At 42.5% G+C, this 16,575-nt stretch overlaps 1 protein-coding gene across 1 annotated transcript in view; it reads left to right on the forward strand.

The window, feature by feature from the left end:
- ube2e2 (ubiquitin-conjugating enzyme E2E 2) overlaps positions 1 to 16,100 on the forward strand; it is a 31,994-nt gene extending 15,894 nt beyond the window's left edge. The window contains exons 4-6 of the mRNA XM_083761808.1: positions 5,238 to 5,370; positions 13,502 to 13,649; positions 15,294 to 16,100. Of these exons, the coding sequence (XP_083617934.1) occupies positions 5,238 to 5,370; positions 13,502 to 13,649; positions 15,294 to 15,391 (379 nt within the window). The 3' untranslated portion in view covers positions 15,392 to 16,100. The remainder of the gene's footprint in view (positions 1 to 5,237; positions 5,371 to 13,501; positions 13,650 to 15,293) is intronic.
- Positions 16,101 to 16,575: the final 475 nt, after the last annotated feature.

Here is a 16,575-nt window from a genome sequence, read left to right on the forward strand (position 1 = left end):
TGTGCATGTCATGTGCATGTCGTCACCTGCACACCAGATTAGAGGAATTTTCAAAATATGGATTAAAGAATAATGTAAACTATTTTCACATTTTAATTTGATTTTTCCTTTTTTCTTTTCCTTTTTTTTTCTTTTTTTTTGTTTATCTTATCTATCTTAATTGTCTATCCATGAATACGTACTCTGCTGTTGTTGCTTGTGTTTGTATTGTAGGTTTTCTGTTTTATGTGTTTGTAAAAAGTACTGATCATAAAAAAGAAAAAGAAAAGAAAAAAGAAATATATGGATTAAAGATATATTTTTCTTTTTTTTTAAATGCGTCCAAAGGCACCATTGGCACTCTCGGCCACCAGGGGGAGGCGTCCAAAGGCGTCAGGCGGCACTGAGACAGTTGTTAAATTGCTTTAGATATGAGCACCATCTGTAATACAATATTTTACCCGTTGGGACAGCGGGTCAGTTTATGTCAGATTAGACATGGTTGCACAAATTCAAATGGATAAAAAGGTATTTGTTATGTGTAGTCCTGTTTCCAATATTAAAAATGAATGGTGTGAAGGTGTCCCAAGTCTCTCCCTCTTCTTATCAGCACAGAGAGTGAGTGACATCGGCTGATCATCTGACTGCATCTCCTCTCTCCTCATCAATTTAATCACAACCTGAAGTCTCAGGGGGTGGGGGGGTGATTACCCCACAGACAGACAGACAGACAGACAATAAATGCAAGATTTGCGACTTGACATAGATTAGCCCAGCTCTCATACCATAAGATAAAGGTTATCATATGTCGGCATAATCTGTACATTGCCCCGTGTCTGGGGATGAGGTAATGTAGATGATTGAATAGGGCAGAGAGCACCCTAGTCTGGCACGCTGCTCTGTACCATAGGATGGAAAGGTCATTCAATATATATGGAAATTAGTACGACTTTCCTTGCTTATGGATCATGTCTTGTTACTCTGATAGTGTTCATGATGTGCTGAATTGAGGTGAGGGGTATGAATGAGGAAGTAAGCCTGTAGTACATTATTTTCCATGAAGAAACCATTTTCTAAAGGGCCCCTTGCATCAGTGGCTTCCTGCGTTTCCAAAGCATCTCTTGTTTTTGTGTGTGTGCATTGATACGGCTGTGTTTGTCCAAGTGACGCATATAACAAGATCAATGCAAGGTGCAATTACTTGCTCATCTCTTACAGTTTCAAATATGTTGACTCGACTCCTTTTTGGCTCTAGATTGCTGTCTTTTGCACAGAGAAGAATTGTTGATTCTATTCAAAAAGAAATGATGAAGTGCAAACGGGGGAGATTGATCCTTAAAGACTACCCTTGCAGTAAAAGCCTGAACGCGGTGTGAATCGTGGGGAGACGTTTTATTTGGGTGTATCATTGCAGAGGCAGCACTCCAGCCAGCTGTCGAAGCGAGTTCCCACATGATTGTAATCTCCGAGGACAGGGGCTGTGGCAGATTCTCACGGACACCCGCACTCTAATGTATCCCAGACTCAAGAAACAAATGACCCAGATACTCACTGAATCAAGGAATTCTGCCGACATCTATTGCAGAACGCAGATGTAGCATCACTCTCACATGTAGCACTCTCACTCACTCACTTGCACAGAGGGTGTACTAGGTGTAGGCTAATTGTGGGCAGCAACAGACCCAAAACTCGTGAGCCGTGATGTATCATGTTAATGTCATATATTTGTGCCACACATCTGTCTGAGTTGAAGAAAAGTGTTTTCCCAAAGTCAGACGGAGGAGAGAGAGCTTCTGTTTTTTTGTTTTGTTTTAGAGGTTACACCATCAGGCTAATTGAGGCTGCACAATTTTAGGTCTGGTGTCATATTATTGGGCGGGGTTTGCTCTTCTCTCTCCTTGAGTTGTCATTAGGGATGTAACGGTATACAGGTTTACAGTATACTGAGCTATCGGTAGTACTACTGTGCCCACAATAGAAATGAACCCTTTAGATTTTATACCTCTCACAATTTTCAAATGCTTCCGTCATACAGTATGGAGAACGGAAGCTTGGATCTTGAGTAAGCGATAAAATTTGTAGCCTCCTCCCCACTTCCATTTAATGGAAGTGGAGAGGAGAAACAAATGTATCCTTATATCTATCTATAAAAGCACCAAAGTAACAAAGTAAAGATATTTTACATTTTAAAAAATATTTTTGTGAACGTGACTTTCAGTTAATATAAAAAGAAATGTTTCTTCAAATCATGGACTATAGTGGCTTCTCTGTGGATCTCAGGTGTCCTGTTGATAAGGTCATAATGATAACAGTGATGGATTGACAGATAGACAGACACAGGGACACACAAACGCTTATCTGGACTGCTCACACCATAGGCACCACGCTGTAAAAAGCTTGGTGCGTTGAACACGCAACGGGGTCTAAAATACTGTGCAGTCAGTCCTTGAAGCCTAGAGCCGTGTGGAGCTCATATGTCTCCATATTTGAGCAAAAACTCCAGAAGCCTATTTGAGCAGAATTTGTGGGGAATATACATATGCTGTTCTAGACCAGTGGTTCTCAACCTGTGGGTTGGAACTCCCAGGGGCGACCCCAAATTATTTTGTGGGGTCCCCAGATAATTTGCTTAATGTGCAACATTTTCTCACTCAAAGTAAACAAACCAAGATGCTAAATTTAAGGATTTAATACCTTTTTCAATACCTCTAAAAGAAACAAAAAAGAACATTGCTTGCAGTTAATTGCACGAGTCAGTTCAGAACTTGATTTTATATGGATATATTGCCAAGGTCAAGGTATCATAAACATTATGGTTAACTGCCGCTATTATCCGCACATTAATGTAGGCCTGTGTGAATAGGCTCCACGTAAAGACTTGCTGACGGTACGATTCAGCTCAAGTCTTTATCTGGCTGCCCTCTGCATGCCAGCTGGAGTTTGTTGCAGTGACCGCACCACCACTTACCCCTCTCTCTCACATTTATGATCAAGTAAGAGACGCTCAGAGCCTGAATGAGGCAGCTCTCAGGAGCAGACGCCACAAAGCACCACATGCAACCTCTGAGCTGGTGGGGGGGCGGAGGTCTCCAAGCAACGGCCAGTGGTGGCATGCACATTCAGCTATTGACTTAGCCTTCACGCGGGGGCTCTTGTGCGGCTGTCAGCGCACACAGCAGTATCGTGGCTGAGCGGAGCCTCTGCCATGCCGGCTCGTCTCTTATCTTCGCGTCTTATCTCCGCTACGAGCTCAAAGCCTCAAAGGGGGTGAAGCGTCTGCTTCCATTTGGAGGTGCTTTGAAAAGGAAACATAGTCTCTTTATATACCTCAGAGGGAGAAATTTAAATCATACGATGGAAATGGGAACATTACCTTGAGGCGTGTGGAGCACACAAATGCATGCGTGTCATGGATGGAACATCGCCTTGAGCATAGAGCAGGTGAAAGGAAGTCTGATTTCACCAACTGAGAAGGTATTATATTATACAAATCTCAGTTGTCATCTTCTCTCCTCTGCTTACCACATAATCAAATATTTGGGGTGTAACAGTTCATCAAACTAGTCGATTTAATTGAGTATAAACAAGCTAAAATTGTTAAAGTGCGAGCTCGTAGATCTGCTATTTTTTGCTCGACATCATTGTGCGACAAAGTACAATAAATTGTTTGGATGGATAAAAATCTAATTTAAATAAGAACCACTTCTCGGTTATTCGATTAATCGAAAAAGTAATCGCTAAGAAAATAATCAACAGTTGTAGCCCTATCATATGTCCATTGTCCATGGGTACACACACTGCAGTCAATCAAGGAGCTTGATTGATTGCACCCTGATTAGACCCATACTGTTCCGACTTATGAGGTTACTGCACACTTGTCATTCCTGTGAAATGTATTTCTGTGTGCGATTACCTCCCTGCTCTTTTACACACAAACTGAAATACCATCTCAACATTCATTTGGCTCATTATAGGAACAAATGGCTAAAATGTTCCTTCCAATGGGGGTGTGTGTGTGTGTGCGTGCGTGCGTGCGTGCGTGCGTGCGTGCGCGTGTGCGTGTGTGTGTGTGTGTGTGTGTGTGTGTGTAATAAGCATTTTATTCAACCCAAAGAAAAAGGATCCAACAGATTTCCTTTGTCCCTGGAACAAAACGAGTCCAGATTTGTGGGCCCCTTATCAACACCAAATGTAGTCTTAACCAATTCCCCAGAGAAGACGTGATCATAATTAACTAATTAAAGAAGGCTTAGGAGAGGAGAGGGGAAATACGAACGGGCAGCAAAGGAGATTAGCGGGAATTTGCATGTGTTGACACTGAAGGAGGAAGGTGGTATCTAATGTCTAAATTCTATTTGTCCATTGTCAAGGACACACAGAGCCGTTTCATGCTTTGCTATTTTATATCATTATTATGAAAGTACTGTAGAAATCAGTTTATGCCAATAACTGTCTTTGCGAGCACGTAAGAAATACAATTTTAATTACATCTTTTCTAACTAGTGTCGACTCCTCACACATGCTCTTGAATATCATCAGGTCAGAATTAAAGTCTGGTAATTACACCAAATCGGTGGGATTGTTCATTGTCCCAGGCTTTGTGATCTGGACATTGTCCCAGTTCTCCTCCTGGCGCTGCTCCAGCACAGGGTCTTACCACAAACAACTGTGGGGGAGGGACATCTTAATATGGAAATGCATTAATTACCAGAACCACACAACAGATGCGACCTTCAGCCTTATTCAACATAGCTACTCATCTTGTAAAAGAGAAAAATCACTTTGCAGTGGCTGCCCTTTAAATGTCCCCAAAACTATTCTATGTTTTGTTTTGTCCCACTTGAACCCCAGAATCCCAATGCTGGGGAAATGGGAGATCTACAAGCTCACAACAAGCCTGTGAGCTTATAGCAAAGAGATGTGATATAGATCGAATACAGTTCAACTCTGTTTGACTAAGTATAGAGGGTCTAAGTGGCTAATGTTTTTGTTTCAGTAATGTGTTAGGAATGCCTTAACAGCACAATTCTATCTAAAGCCAAATCTCCTGCTTAAGAAAAAAAGTGTACTGGGCCAAAATCCCCATGGCTTCTTCGTCATTTGCAAATCTCCCTTCATTAGCTTGTCAGAAGACGGCATTTAGCTCCTCAACAGCTTTCATTTCAATCTCTTGTCCTCCCGCTGGCAGTTTGAACAGCAGGGTATCTATTCCATTGCACCTCAATGATTAACATCTTAACGCATCTTCTGTTTTCCAGCGCTGGCCCCAAAGGAGACAACATCTATGAGTGGAGGTCGACTATCCTGGGACCGCCCGGCTCTGTCTATGAGGGAGGCGTCTTCTTCCTGGACATTGCCTTCACACCTGACTACCCCTTCAAACCACCCAAGGTCAGCAGCCAGTAGACACAGCTGTCTTACAGCTTGTTTAGAATTGTTCAGCAACTGCGATTTGAAGTGGTTTCAGGCTCAGCTTTAATGGATTCTTAGGTTTTTGTTTTATTACGTGTTGTCCTTTTTAAGTGGTTTTCATTATCAAACACACTGTCTGTGTGTGTGTGTGTGTGTGTGTGTGTGTGTGTGTCTCTCTCTCTCTCTCTCTCTCTCTCTCTCTGCGTCTCATGCTCTGACTCTCCATACTCCCTGTTTCTTGCTCTTTGAGCTGTGTAACCGGCAGCTTGGTGTTTGACAGCAGACTCAAACAAATCCACAGGCTCCGGCCTGGCTCTCTGTAGCCAGAGGGCTTGAGTGTTTCCGCCTCCCCCTCCCACCCTCGCAAGGTGATCTGCAGCCCCCATCTCTCTAACCCCTTTCCTCCACGACGTTCTTTTTTCACCCGTAGCTGCCATACACTGTCTCACACAATGGAAATGCTCCAATGGATCCTCGCTCTGAATGCACTCTTTGGAACTCGCAGATTTTCTAGGTCCAGGGATGCCCCCCACCCCACACACACACACACCCTCCACACACAAACACACATTTATTTTATTCAGAACAGAGCGGAGCCCTCCCGAATTGACGAGCTGCGTGGATGAGTTTCAGCTGCATGGGGGAGGGGCTTTGAGCCGGGTGAGCGCCGCTTGCTGGGGGGATTATTTATAAAGGCCTGTCCTGTGTGATTTTGGGAATGGCAAGGCTCATTAGAAGTTTCCTGTGGAAGGTCGGGGTCAGGCAGGCCAGATGTTGGTGATTGAAGTAGGACGAAGGGGGGTGTCAGGTGTCACGACCAAACAGTTGTTAAGCGCAGGTCCAAGCTGAGGCAGCTCTAAACAGTTTGTTTGTTGGTGGGGTTGGACACACCTAGTTGAAATGCAGCAGCGAGGTAAAGGTAGGTCACTGTTGCAGTCTTTTGCTAAATGAGGGGTACACAAACAGAAATATTGATGCATGCCGCGACCAAACCTAATGTATTATTTAGACATGATCATTTTGACTTCTGCAACAGAAGTCAAAATCAGAAAGACCCACACACCGTCTGCACTTGCAATATGACCTATATATAAGACCTTCTTCAGGCATCTGACTTATGTTTGTAGTCGCCAGTGCATTCGTATTTGGAAAAGAAAATGAAGACATCTTCAGGCAACATAATGTTTCTCAAGATACATTAAAGCCTGCTCTTTATGTACACAATCAAATATACATATAGTCTTTTTGAGGGGCACTAGTCAGACTTTTAATGTTTGTTTAGAGCCCTTAAACATTACCAGGTGCCCCTCACTTCACACAGGTGTGATTTTCTTCGGGGGGGGGGGGGGGGGGGTTGTTTGTTTAGAGCACTTTAACTTTCTGTGCCGCTAGGTGGCAGCATACGCACACCTAAAGAATGCCACCCAGCCGCTCTAACTCTACGATCCTTGTTTCCTTATTTTTCCTTATTCAGGGAGGTGGGGGCTTTTGTTATGAGCACAGTGATCACTCGCATTAGCTCAGACCCCTTAGCTATCATTACAACCAGTTACATGTGCTCAGCAATGCGATACAAACTCACAAATGATTTACGATCGTCTGATGCGCTCACCATGGACAGCGCTCGAACCTTTTGAGATACAGCACTTTGAAAATCCTGTTATAATGGAGGCTCAATGGAGCTGGATTTAAAAATCCCATAGCTGGTGGGGACAGCGTAATGATATTGTTACTGTGATGTGGCTGTATAACATTGTTGACCCAGTCTCCCACAACCCACAGTTTATACAGCTTGCTGGTGCAGTGTTCCCTCTCATTAATTTACACTGGGTGGTTATTAATTACTGTTCTGGGAGTTATATATCAAAACAAGGGTCACATTGTTATTGTTTTGGTAGGCCTTCAATATACACCACGCTGCCCTCTGTTGGCTGGTCTAATGACATGAAATGGAAGATGTTCCAATGAGCGCTATAGATGGGCCTTTTTAAAGGATGGTATACATTTCTGCATGTTCACAAGATTCAGGTGAACAGTGCCCCATAAGTCCCTCAACAATTCAGTTAGTCAGGAAGTCATTTATCAAATACTCCTCACTGGCTGTAATAAGATAAAGCAATCTTATGTAAACGGTATAAGTCTGGCTAGATGCATGCAATGTTTACAGGATTGTGTTAAAGAGTCCTCAGTGGAGTATTTTTTGCTGTCCGTGATGCTGATCCCCTAGGGCAGGGGTTTTCAACTGGTTTTGATCCAGGGACCACCATTCTGACTAGCAGCAGCCTGGGGACCACCACTGTTGTGTCGGGTGGGTTTTTTTACTTGTACTAAGCAGGACTCAAAATAAGTCTCAAAATAATAATCCATTTCAGTTAATCACCCAAACACTGAAGACACATTTGACACTTGGGTGCATTTGACAGTCACAGTAGGTTTGTCTCTGACAACCCCCCCCCCCCCCCACACACACACACACACACACAGAAACAGAATATATATTTTTATCTTACCGGTATTCTATTTTAATAATCTTCTCTTTATTTTAACCAACCTACAACCTGCACTACATTTTACTAGGGCGTTGTACAGTACCGGCCAACCGGGGCAATTTTAATGCAGTCACGCAACGCAACACAACGTGGGCAGTGGAGCCACCCTTCATTGATTAAAACGGGAACATTCCCTGACGGAGACGCGACGCTGACAGGCCCGGTGGAGCCCGCTCCTGGTTGCATTGCGTTATGAGCTTGTAGCTCTGCCTTTTCGGCAACGATAGACTGAGAAGTTGCACATTGAATAGTGAATACGTCACGTATTATGTGAGACTATTCAATCGATCCGCGGCAGATATTATAACTCCATGGCAGGGAGATTTGACTTTCCCAAACGTATTATTATGAATTGAATGAATAACTTATGGCAACGTCTTACCATGCTTGCCTTGGGCAGCAAGCACGGTAAGCATGCATGCGTTGGGTGGAAGAGCAGGATGGTTGTTCCGCTGGCAGCTGATGACTCTGTCAGCTTTTTCTTTGGTTTATTTGACACGTTGAGCACTTGACTTTTTGAAATGTTAAAAAAAAGTTATTATTATTTACAAACAAGTAAAAAGAGTGCAAATACGTTTTATATTATATATTAGAAAGGTTAAAAAAAAGTAAAGATTCAATTTCAATTTTTTCTGAATGCCTGGCTGCGGACCACTAGCAGTACCTCTGCGGACCACCGGTTGAGAACCCCTGCCCTAGGGTAGGTACCCTCACAAAAAACATGCAGTAATCCTGGTCTCTAAACTACCTCCCCCTGGCCAGCCGGGGCGCCTGATGGAGGGGAAAGGATCTGGTCAGAATAACGTGTTCCTTCCACGCACTACGTCTGGCCGGGGAAACTCCCCCCTGTCAGGTGAAAAGAAGCGGCTTGGACTCCTCATGCATAGAAGGAAGCATGAGGTCAGTCCGCTGCCCTCCCCAGGTTGGCAGAGGAAGTGTAGCGCCCAGGATTACATTAGATAATTGACACTGGGTGAAATGGGTTGGAAAATCGTGGGATACTGATTTGTCAGACTTTTCAATAGTGTCTCACCACTCGTTCAATCTTCTTGTTTGTTCTATCCACACAGTGATATACCAGGGCTGGGGAGGATTTGCCAGTGACTGGAGCATTCTAGAATTCACTATCCATTTCATCAATGCATAGAAATTGTGAAAGGGAGGCTTGGCTGATGGACGGCAGTTGTCCATACTGCACAGGAGATAAGAAGCATGCTCTTTCAAATGCTCCTTATTCGGATTGTAAATTGCAGTACAAACTAGAAAAAGTGCCCTTCTGGGCACAGGTCTCCACCAGGATTTCTTCCTCAACCTAGTGTGAATATGCGTGCACAGTTTCATCGCAATGGGGCGCTGCGTTGAGGAGTTGTGGCGATTTGTACAAAGCGGGCTACTCCTGAAAACTGTAGGAGGCAATCGTGGCAAATCAGGATGGAATATGATAAATCAAACAAACCTGTCTTGATCACATGACTATGGAGATCATGTGTAGCGATTTGCGTGAAATTTGGATAAAATCTGAAGGAGTAATAATAGAAAATGTGTTTTACATATGTCGGCCTCCTGGTGGCGCTATAAAGAGCAGGCAAAGGTTTTTCCTTGGCCTCTAGGGAGTTGGCATACAAAGTTATCCACAGATCCGTGCAGTTAGAGGTAAAAACACTTTTCGGCCAGTTATAGCGCCACCTTGAGGCTGAGTTGAAATTGTTCATGTGGCATTTCGTCCTCGGCCTAGTGGGAATGTGGGTGCACAATTTCACGGAAATGACGCGATGTGTTCATGATTTGCAGCATTTTGTTTGAAACTGAGCACTCCTGTGAACTTTGGAAGCCAATCTTAACCAATCAGGATGGAGTCTGATAAATGTGAAAGACCCGTTTCGTTGAATGGCTCTAGAGAGACTGTGTACCAATTTGCGTGATGTTTGGACAAAATCTGTAGGTGTACTGTGCAAAAACTTGTTTTGCACAAAGCGGCCTCCTGGTGGCGCTATAACAGGCTGTTCTGGAAAGTTTGGGGCAGAGGTTCATCGTTGGCATCCAGGGAGTGTGTGTGCAAAATATGGCATCGACCGGGTTAACGGTGGCCGAGATTAGCTGTTCACGGACACACGGACGGACGGACACGCGGACGGACGGAGTGCAAAACATACTCTCCCCACATGCCTTCGGCCTGGTGGAGACAATGAATGTACCCTTGTTACCCTACAACAAGAATAGCTGAAGCTTGACCTTTGTTCTGCATAAAAATGTCACATTTGGTCAGGGGAAGTGTGAGAGTGACCCTATCCTCTCCCTCCACTATTGTGGAGCATAGAATTTAGCATGGCACATAACCCTCAAATGCTGCAGTGGCCACTATGGCTCCCAGGTGGTTTTAACCACTGGGTCTTTTTGCAGATTATGCTCTGTGGAGGTATTTGTTTGTGTATTCCATCCAAGTTTCCCAGCTCAACATGGTTGCTTTGAATGCTTGGCTTAATTTGAAATTCAGAAATCTCCACAAATAATGCAGGGTTCTTTTCATCGGCAAGGCTTGCCAGCTGCTTACTCACTGGCACTGCAATAATAACAGGAAACTAGGGGAATAGAACTAGAAGATATGTGGGGGAAAGTGAAGGGATTGTCCGTTATGCAATAAGATTTCATCAGATTTCCTAAATCAACCATCCAAGTTTAGGTGAACAGATTTACTTTGGCTTGTGTTATACAGGACTTTATTCTTAATGAAACTTCATGAAATGGAATTTCGATATATTTATTTATATCAGAGTTCAAATTAGTTAATAGGACAAATCTAGCTCTGGTCCATAGTGTTGGGAGTTCTCCTTAACGCAATGGTACTTTCTCCCCACACCCATGGTAGCACAGTGGCCGCAGCCTCTCGTCCTTATAGGCCAGTCAATCTAAGATTTGACCCAAAAGAAAACCCTCTTGGATTAACTGGCCTATTAGTAAAACATAAAAAATACACTTTCACTACTCACCAAAACAAACTGTTTTAAGATGAACACTCAGAGACCCCCACCTCACGTTTAAAATACACTTTTTGACCAAAATGTAAACTAATCTACCGGATGGCAGAAATGTTTCAGTTGGCCCAGGCCGTAGCGTAACGGTCTGGGCACCGGACTGGTGATCCAGTCGCGGTGTGCCGCGGGTTCGACTCCCGGACCCGACACGGCCTTTACCGCATGTCATCCCCCCATCTCTCTCCCGTTTCCTGTCAGCCTACTTTCTATCCCTTAAAAAAATCAATAAAGGCGTAAGCCACAAAAAAATATCTTAAAAAAAAAAAAAAAAAAAAGAAATGTTTCAGTTACTCCGCTGCGGCCTAAAGATGATGATGTACATCCCTGTGGTGCGTGCGCAAGGGAATCTAAAGTCCCATAGCATTAAGGAGAAAAAAAACACCTCTCAAAGCCAGGGTCCAGGGAGCCATAGCATTTATTTGTATTTATGCAGCGGTGGGTAGTAATTCATTTTGTTTAGTCTGTTACATTTACGTAAGTATAGTGTAATTGTGAAGGAAACTTTTACTCCTTTACATTTGGGCCAAATTTAAAGATGTAAAAGTAAACCTTTTCAAAGGATTTGGCCACATTGCACTTTTTTTTTCAAAATTGAATTTTCACCCACTTAAATGTACATTATATTGGTTTAATTCTACCAGACAGCCATTTTATTTTATTTCTATTGGATATGCATGCACTTTTTATATTTTAGACATTTCAATTACATTGTCTCCACCAGGCCGAAGGCATGGGGAGAGTGAGTGTTTTGCACTCCGTCCGTGTCCGTGTGTCCGTCTGTGGACAGCTTATCTCTGGCACCATTGGCTTGTTATTTGTTTCTAATAGCCGGGGGGGGGGCAGCACCAAACATTTGAAGAGGACCTGTGATGTCATGAGATACTTTTCATTTATGTTTTTTCTATTCACTTGGTCATTAAGGTTCACAGAATGAGAGGTCTGCTCTGCCGGAAATATTGCGGAAAAATGTTATGGCCATTTTTGTATACCCCACCAAAGACAACCAATATAAGGAACATTTTCATCATACTTTAAGTAGCATGTGACAGTTGATTTAGTTGACTAAAATGTATTTTGGCAGGCCTTGATGCCGTCGTAATGCCGATCTACAAAATAGTCACAGCGTGTTGTGAGCTTGTAGATCTACTATTTTCAGCATGCAACCAAGTGTAAAATGACTTAAACTAGATATCTTGTCCACTAGTCCCTTCCTAACATTTTAGTCTAGTTTTTATTTGTTGACTAAATTGTCAATATATTTAGTCTTAGTTTTAGTCATCATAGCCGAGTTTTAATTTAGTTTCCATTTAGTTTTCGTCAGTGAAAAAAGGTAGTCGACGAACATTTTTTGTCATTAATCGACTGAATCAACACTGGTGGTCACAAACTAAGAGTGTTTTGCCGGAAGTGTTGGGCCTGAAAATCTGTTGGACGTATTTCCCCCGGATACGTTAATTGTCGACCAATCACAACACTCGTTTTGTAAACCGTTTTGTAAAGCGTCAATGTATTTTCCTTGGGTGGTGATTCCGCTACTTTTAAAACACTCAACCGGCTAGGTCTTGCCCATCGTGCATAATAATACCTCTGTATAACACCTTATTTGTTTTTCATCTTTGTCAGCCAAGCTTAGTTTTAGCTCAATTTTATTCACACTTTTAGTCACACAGCAAAATAGCTGATCTACAAGCTTCAATGCATCACACGTGAGTTTGTAGATCAGCAATTTTCACCACATGAGAAATCATAAATAAGATATCTGTCTTCGTTGTGGCAAATGCACACAACTGTACCACTCATCAACTGAAAGGAGGGGGTGTTCAGAACAAATAGACATAATAAATCACCAAATGAACACACCACATAAATACACAAAACTACACATAAAGTCTCACAATATAATCCAACAGCACATTCAGCGAACATGCCCCCAGTGTTCAGACCTGACAGAGCAGAGAGTTTTGTCATGACTTTGAAAGCAAATTTTTGCAACTTGGCAATTTTTCTAAATCATTAATTTGGCTAGTTGCTTAATAACACTCTGTGGTATGACAAATTGGGTATGGGGGGCTTTCCGGTAGGAATTGCTTGGTGGCGTGAGTGGTTTGATTGGTGTGCTTAAGAACATGGGTCAGGTTTCTGTATACCCCTTATTATTTTCTTTGTACGTGTTTAACTTTACAGACCAGCTACAATGGCTTTATTGTGAAATGTCCTAGTCGTGTCTCAGCCAATCACAATCTCAGCTGATGGGCTCTAAATGCATCTATAGCTACACTGTCTTGTGTCGGCACTCATGCGCTGCAAGGCATAGAGAGATGAGGTTCTTTTTTTTTTACCTTCTATTGTTAATTATATCTCCATTATGACCACGGATAAGCTCTAAAAGTGTGAAAAACATTTTAAGTTGATCAATAGTTGTCAGTTTGTCTTTACACTGAGGCCACCAAGAGAACTCTCCGCACATTTGATGCACTTTGCAAATTAAGTTGTTTTGTTTTTTATTCTGAACTGTGCGTACCTTTCCAGGTGACGTTTCGTACGAGGATCTACCACTGCAACATCAACAGCCAGGGGGTGATCTGTCTAGACATCTTGAAGGACAACTGGAGCCCTGCACTCACCATCTCCAAGGTGTTGTTGTCCATCTGCTCCCTGCTCACAGACTGTAACCCAGGTAAAATTTCAATTTACTTGTTTTCAGATTATTTTCAAAATAGGAACAGTTAATTGTTATTTTGAGTAAATCGGGGCACGGGTCATGTTGAGGCTTCCGGTCGGCACAAACAACAAAAACATCTTGCATCTTAAAACATCTGATCAATTTCAATCTTCCGCAGGGTTTCCACTACTCTAGCATGTGATTTTTCTATATGACCCCCTCAGGACCGTCTGTGACATTAATAATAATAGATATAGTTAACACTCAAAATTTGCAGTGGAAATGTGATTAGGTTAAAGTTCTTCAAAACGACTGTGGCTAACTACTGTGCCTTTAAAGGTAGCTGCTTATTGTGGGGTTCGAAACCCCTTCCAGGGCGTAACTTGTCACAGCCACACTGTTCCCGATAAATCAAAATGGGTCCTTTGAATTTGAGAGCTAGTTTATTTCATCCATATTATAGTAGATCATTTTAAAAAAACAATCATAAAATAAAACAAAATAGTCAAGAACTGATAGCAGTGTTGCATTGACCTGACTTGCACATTGATTGGGGACAGAGTACCTATGTTCCCCACCCTGCAAAAAAGGTTTTGTTCCCGCTTACACTAAGCAATAAACGTGACCTAACCCCTAACCTAAACCTAAGGTAAGTGGGGAACATAGGGATGACCGCGTCCGCATTGATTGAGGTGCCTTGGTCACAAAACATTTGAAAACCATGTACTGGTATAGAGAATAGGTAGCTTTACATTTGTTAACGATACATATAACACAATTCTGAGAAAAATACACAAGCCTAATGAACTATTCGAGCACATCCAGCTAAGGAAAGGTGTTTTGTTTCATACAACTGTGTGCACAGTTCAGGATGAGTTCCAATTAAACTGGGTAGCACGGGTCCACCCGGAACCGAATACCCGAGAGCCGAACCGAGAGCCAAGCCATTTCGGGCCCAAATATTGACTTGTCCCTCGGGCAGGGTCTGCTCCATTCCAAATTGTGGGTCTCGGTCGGGGCTTCTGAAATGAAAAAATCAAAGATCCATATTTTTGAACGAGAGGCAGGTGAGAAGTCAGAAATGAAGAGCTTTAATAGTATATCCATCAGATCAAAACCACGGAGAGCGCCCTAGATTAGGAGATATGAGGCATTCTTTCTGCAGCGGTAAACTAGGAAGTGACCGGGACCGGGGGTGAACGAAGAGCGAAGCCTATGGTGGCCTTGGAGTCCAACTAAAAAAAAAAAAATCTGAATATTCTTCTCTTGTTTGATACCATTGAAGATGCGCTACAGTGGCTACACATGTCCTAGCAACCTGTCTGTTGGATTGCTTATGACGTGTGGGCACGTCGGGTGGACTGAACCAGTTAATAAATATTTCAGTGTTCTTATTTACAGAAATATTGTGTGATAGAGCTGTACTGTACATTTACCCTGAAATACCTTGCTTTGTTATCCAAAGTGGATCAATTTTTCCCCCCCAAGCAGTGGCGTACAGGAGACTGTGTACACTCACCATTTGTGGCTGCACAGCTGTGATAAGCAGCAGGTTCATGGTTCAAGCCAGGCCAAGGTGCTGAACCCTGAAGTTCCTGCCAGTGACCGTTGGTTACATATACAATGACTTACACATTCTTTCTTTCTCTGTTGTTGCAGCTGACCCTCTGGTGGGAAGCATCGCTACACAATATCTGACCAACAGAACGGAACATGACAGAATAGCCAAGCAATGGACAAAGAGATATGCCACATAGACTCCCTGTCACTCAACCGTTCCCTTCCTTTACCACCCAAGTCCCTCCTCATTTTACCTCTCTCTACCTCTCTCCCCCTTAGTCTGTCAAAGCACATTCACTAAGTGCAACAGTATACCTGTCCCTCTACTGTCCCCTCTCCCTTGTCCCTCCTAACCTTTTATTTACCTATTCTGTGTAAAGAACTGTCCTTTGTTCCTTGTTGACTTGAAAGCTTCTTTTTTATACAAAGAGTAGATTGGGATTTTTATTTTCCAATATCTGAATGTTGGAAGTATTGTATTGAGAAAAAAAAAATATTATAATTATCATACGCATTGTCCTTCAGCTATACAATATGTAATCTCGTTTTCTTAGTGGCACCTGGAACAAACATGCAGAATATATGCTTTTACTTTTTTTCTTCTAGTGTGTGTTCTTTTCTTTTTGATTTTGTATTTTTGTCATCAGTATATTATCTGCATGAAATAGGAGGAAGATTTGCATCAATGAAATTTCATGCTTTTCAACTCCCTCTGGTTTTGTTTGTACTGTACGTATTTTTTCAAAGGCTTTTGAGGCAGACCACAAAAATATAGGTCTGCCTGTGAAAGAGGCAGGACTTGTATATTTACTGGCTACCCGCCACCTCTGCAATTGCAGAGTGGTTTGTTGTGCACTTGTATTACTGAAGCACCCAATAAAACACACTGTGGTTGGCTTGTGAGAATGCTCTCCTCTGTGTCCGAGTTTCTTGTGCCATTGTGACCACCATAGAATGTAGACCTGACCATTATGGCCAATTCAACGATGATCAACTTTAATCTGCTTAAATCATCACCATTATCACATCACATGAGCAGTCCCATTAAACATAGCTCAGATTAGGCTATTGAAACTGTTTTAAGATATGATGAATGATATAAATGTCTACAAACCTTCAACAGTAGCTATTATTACAGCAATTTTTGCCGTTATTGCATTATTGATCGTAAGCCTATTATGTTGTATTGAATTATGAGGTTGGTGGTGATGTATGTGTGGAGTTCGGGGACCCACAGAGGTCCTTGATGTGGTTCCACTTCCAGGGGGTCCCCACTCCCCAGAAAACTATCAATATAGCCTATCATAAACATCAGTTTAATCAATAACCACGACCCATATATTTCATACTTTGGCTGCTATTGGAAAATATCCGATCTAGT

This window comes from Protomyctophum parallelum, assembly GCF_964188405.1.
Source record: "Protomyctophum parallelum genome assembly, chromosome: 3".
In the NCBI taxonomy this organism is placed as follows: domain Eukaryota; kingdom Metazoa; phylum Chordata; class Actinopteri; order Myctophiformes; family Myctophidae; genus Protomyctophum; species Protomyctophum parallelum.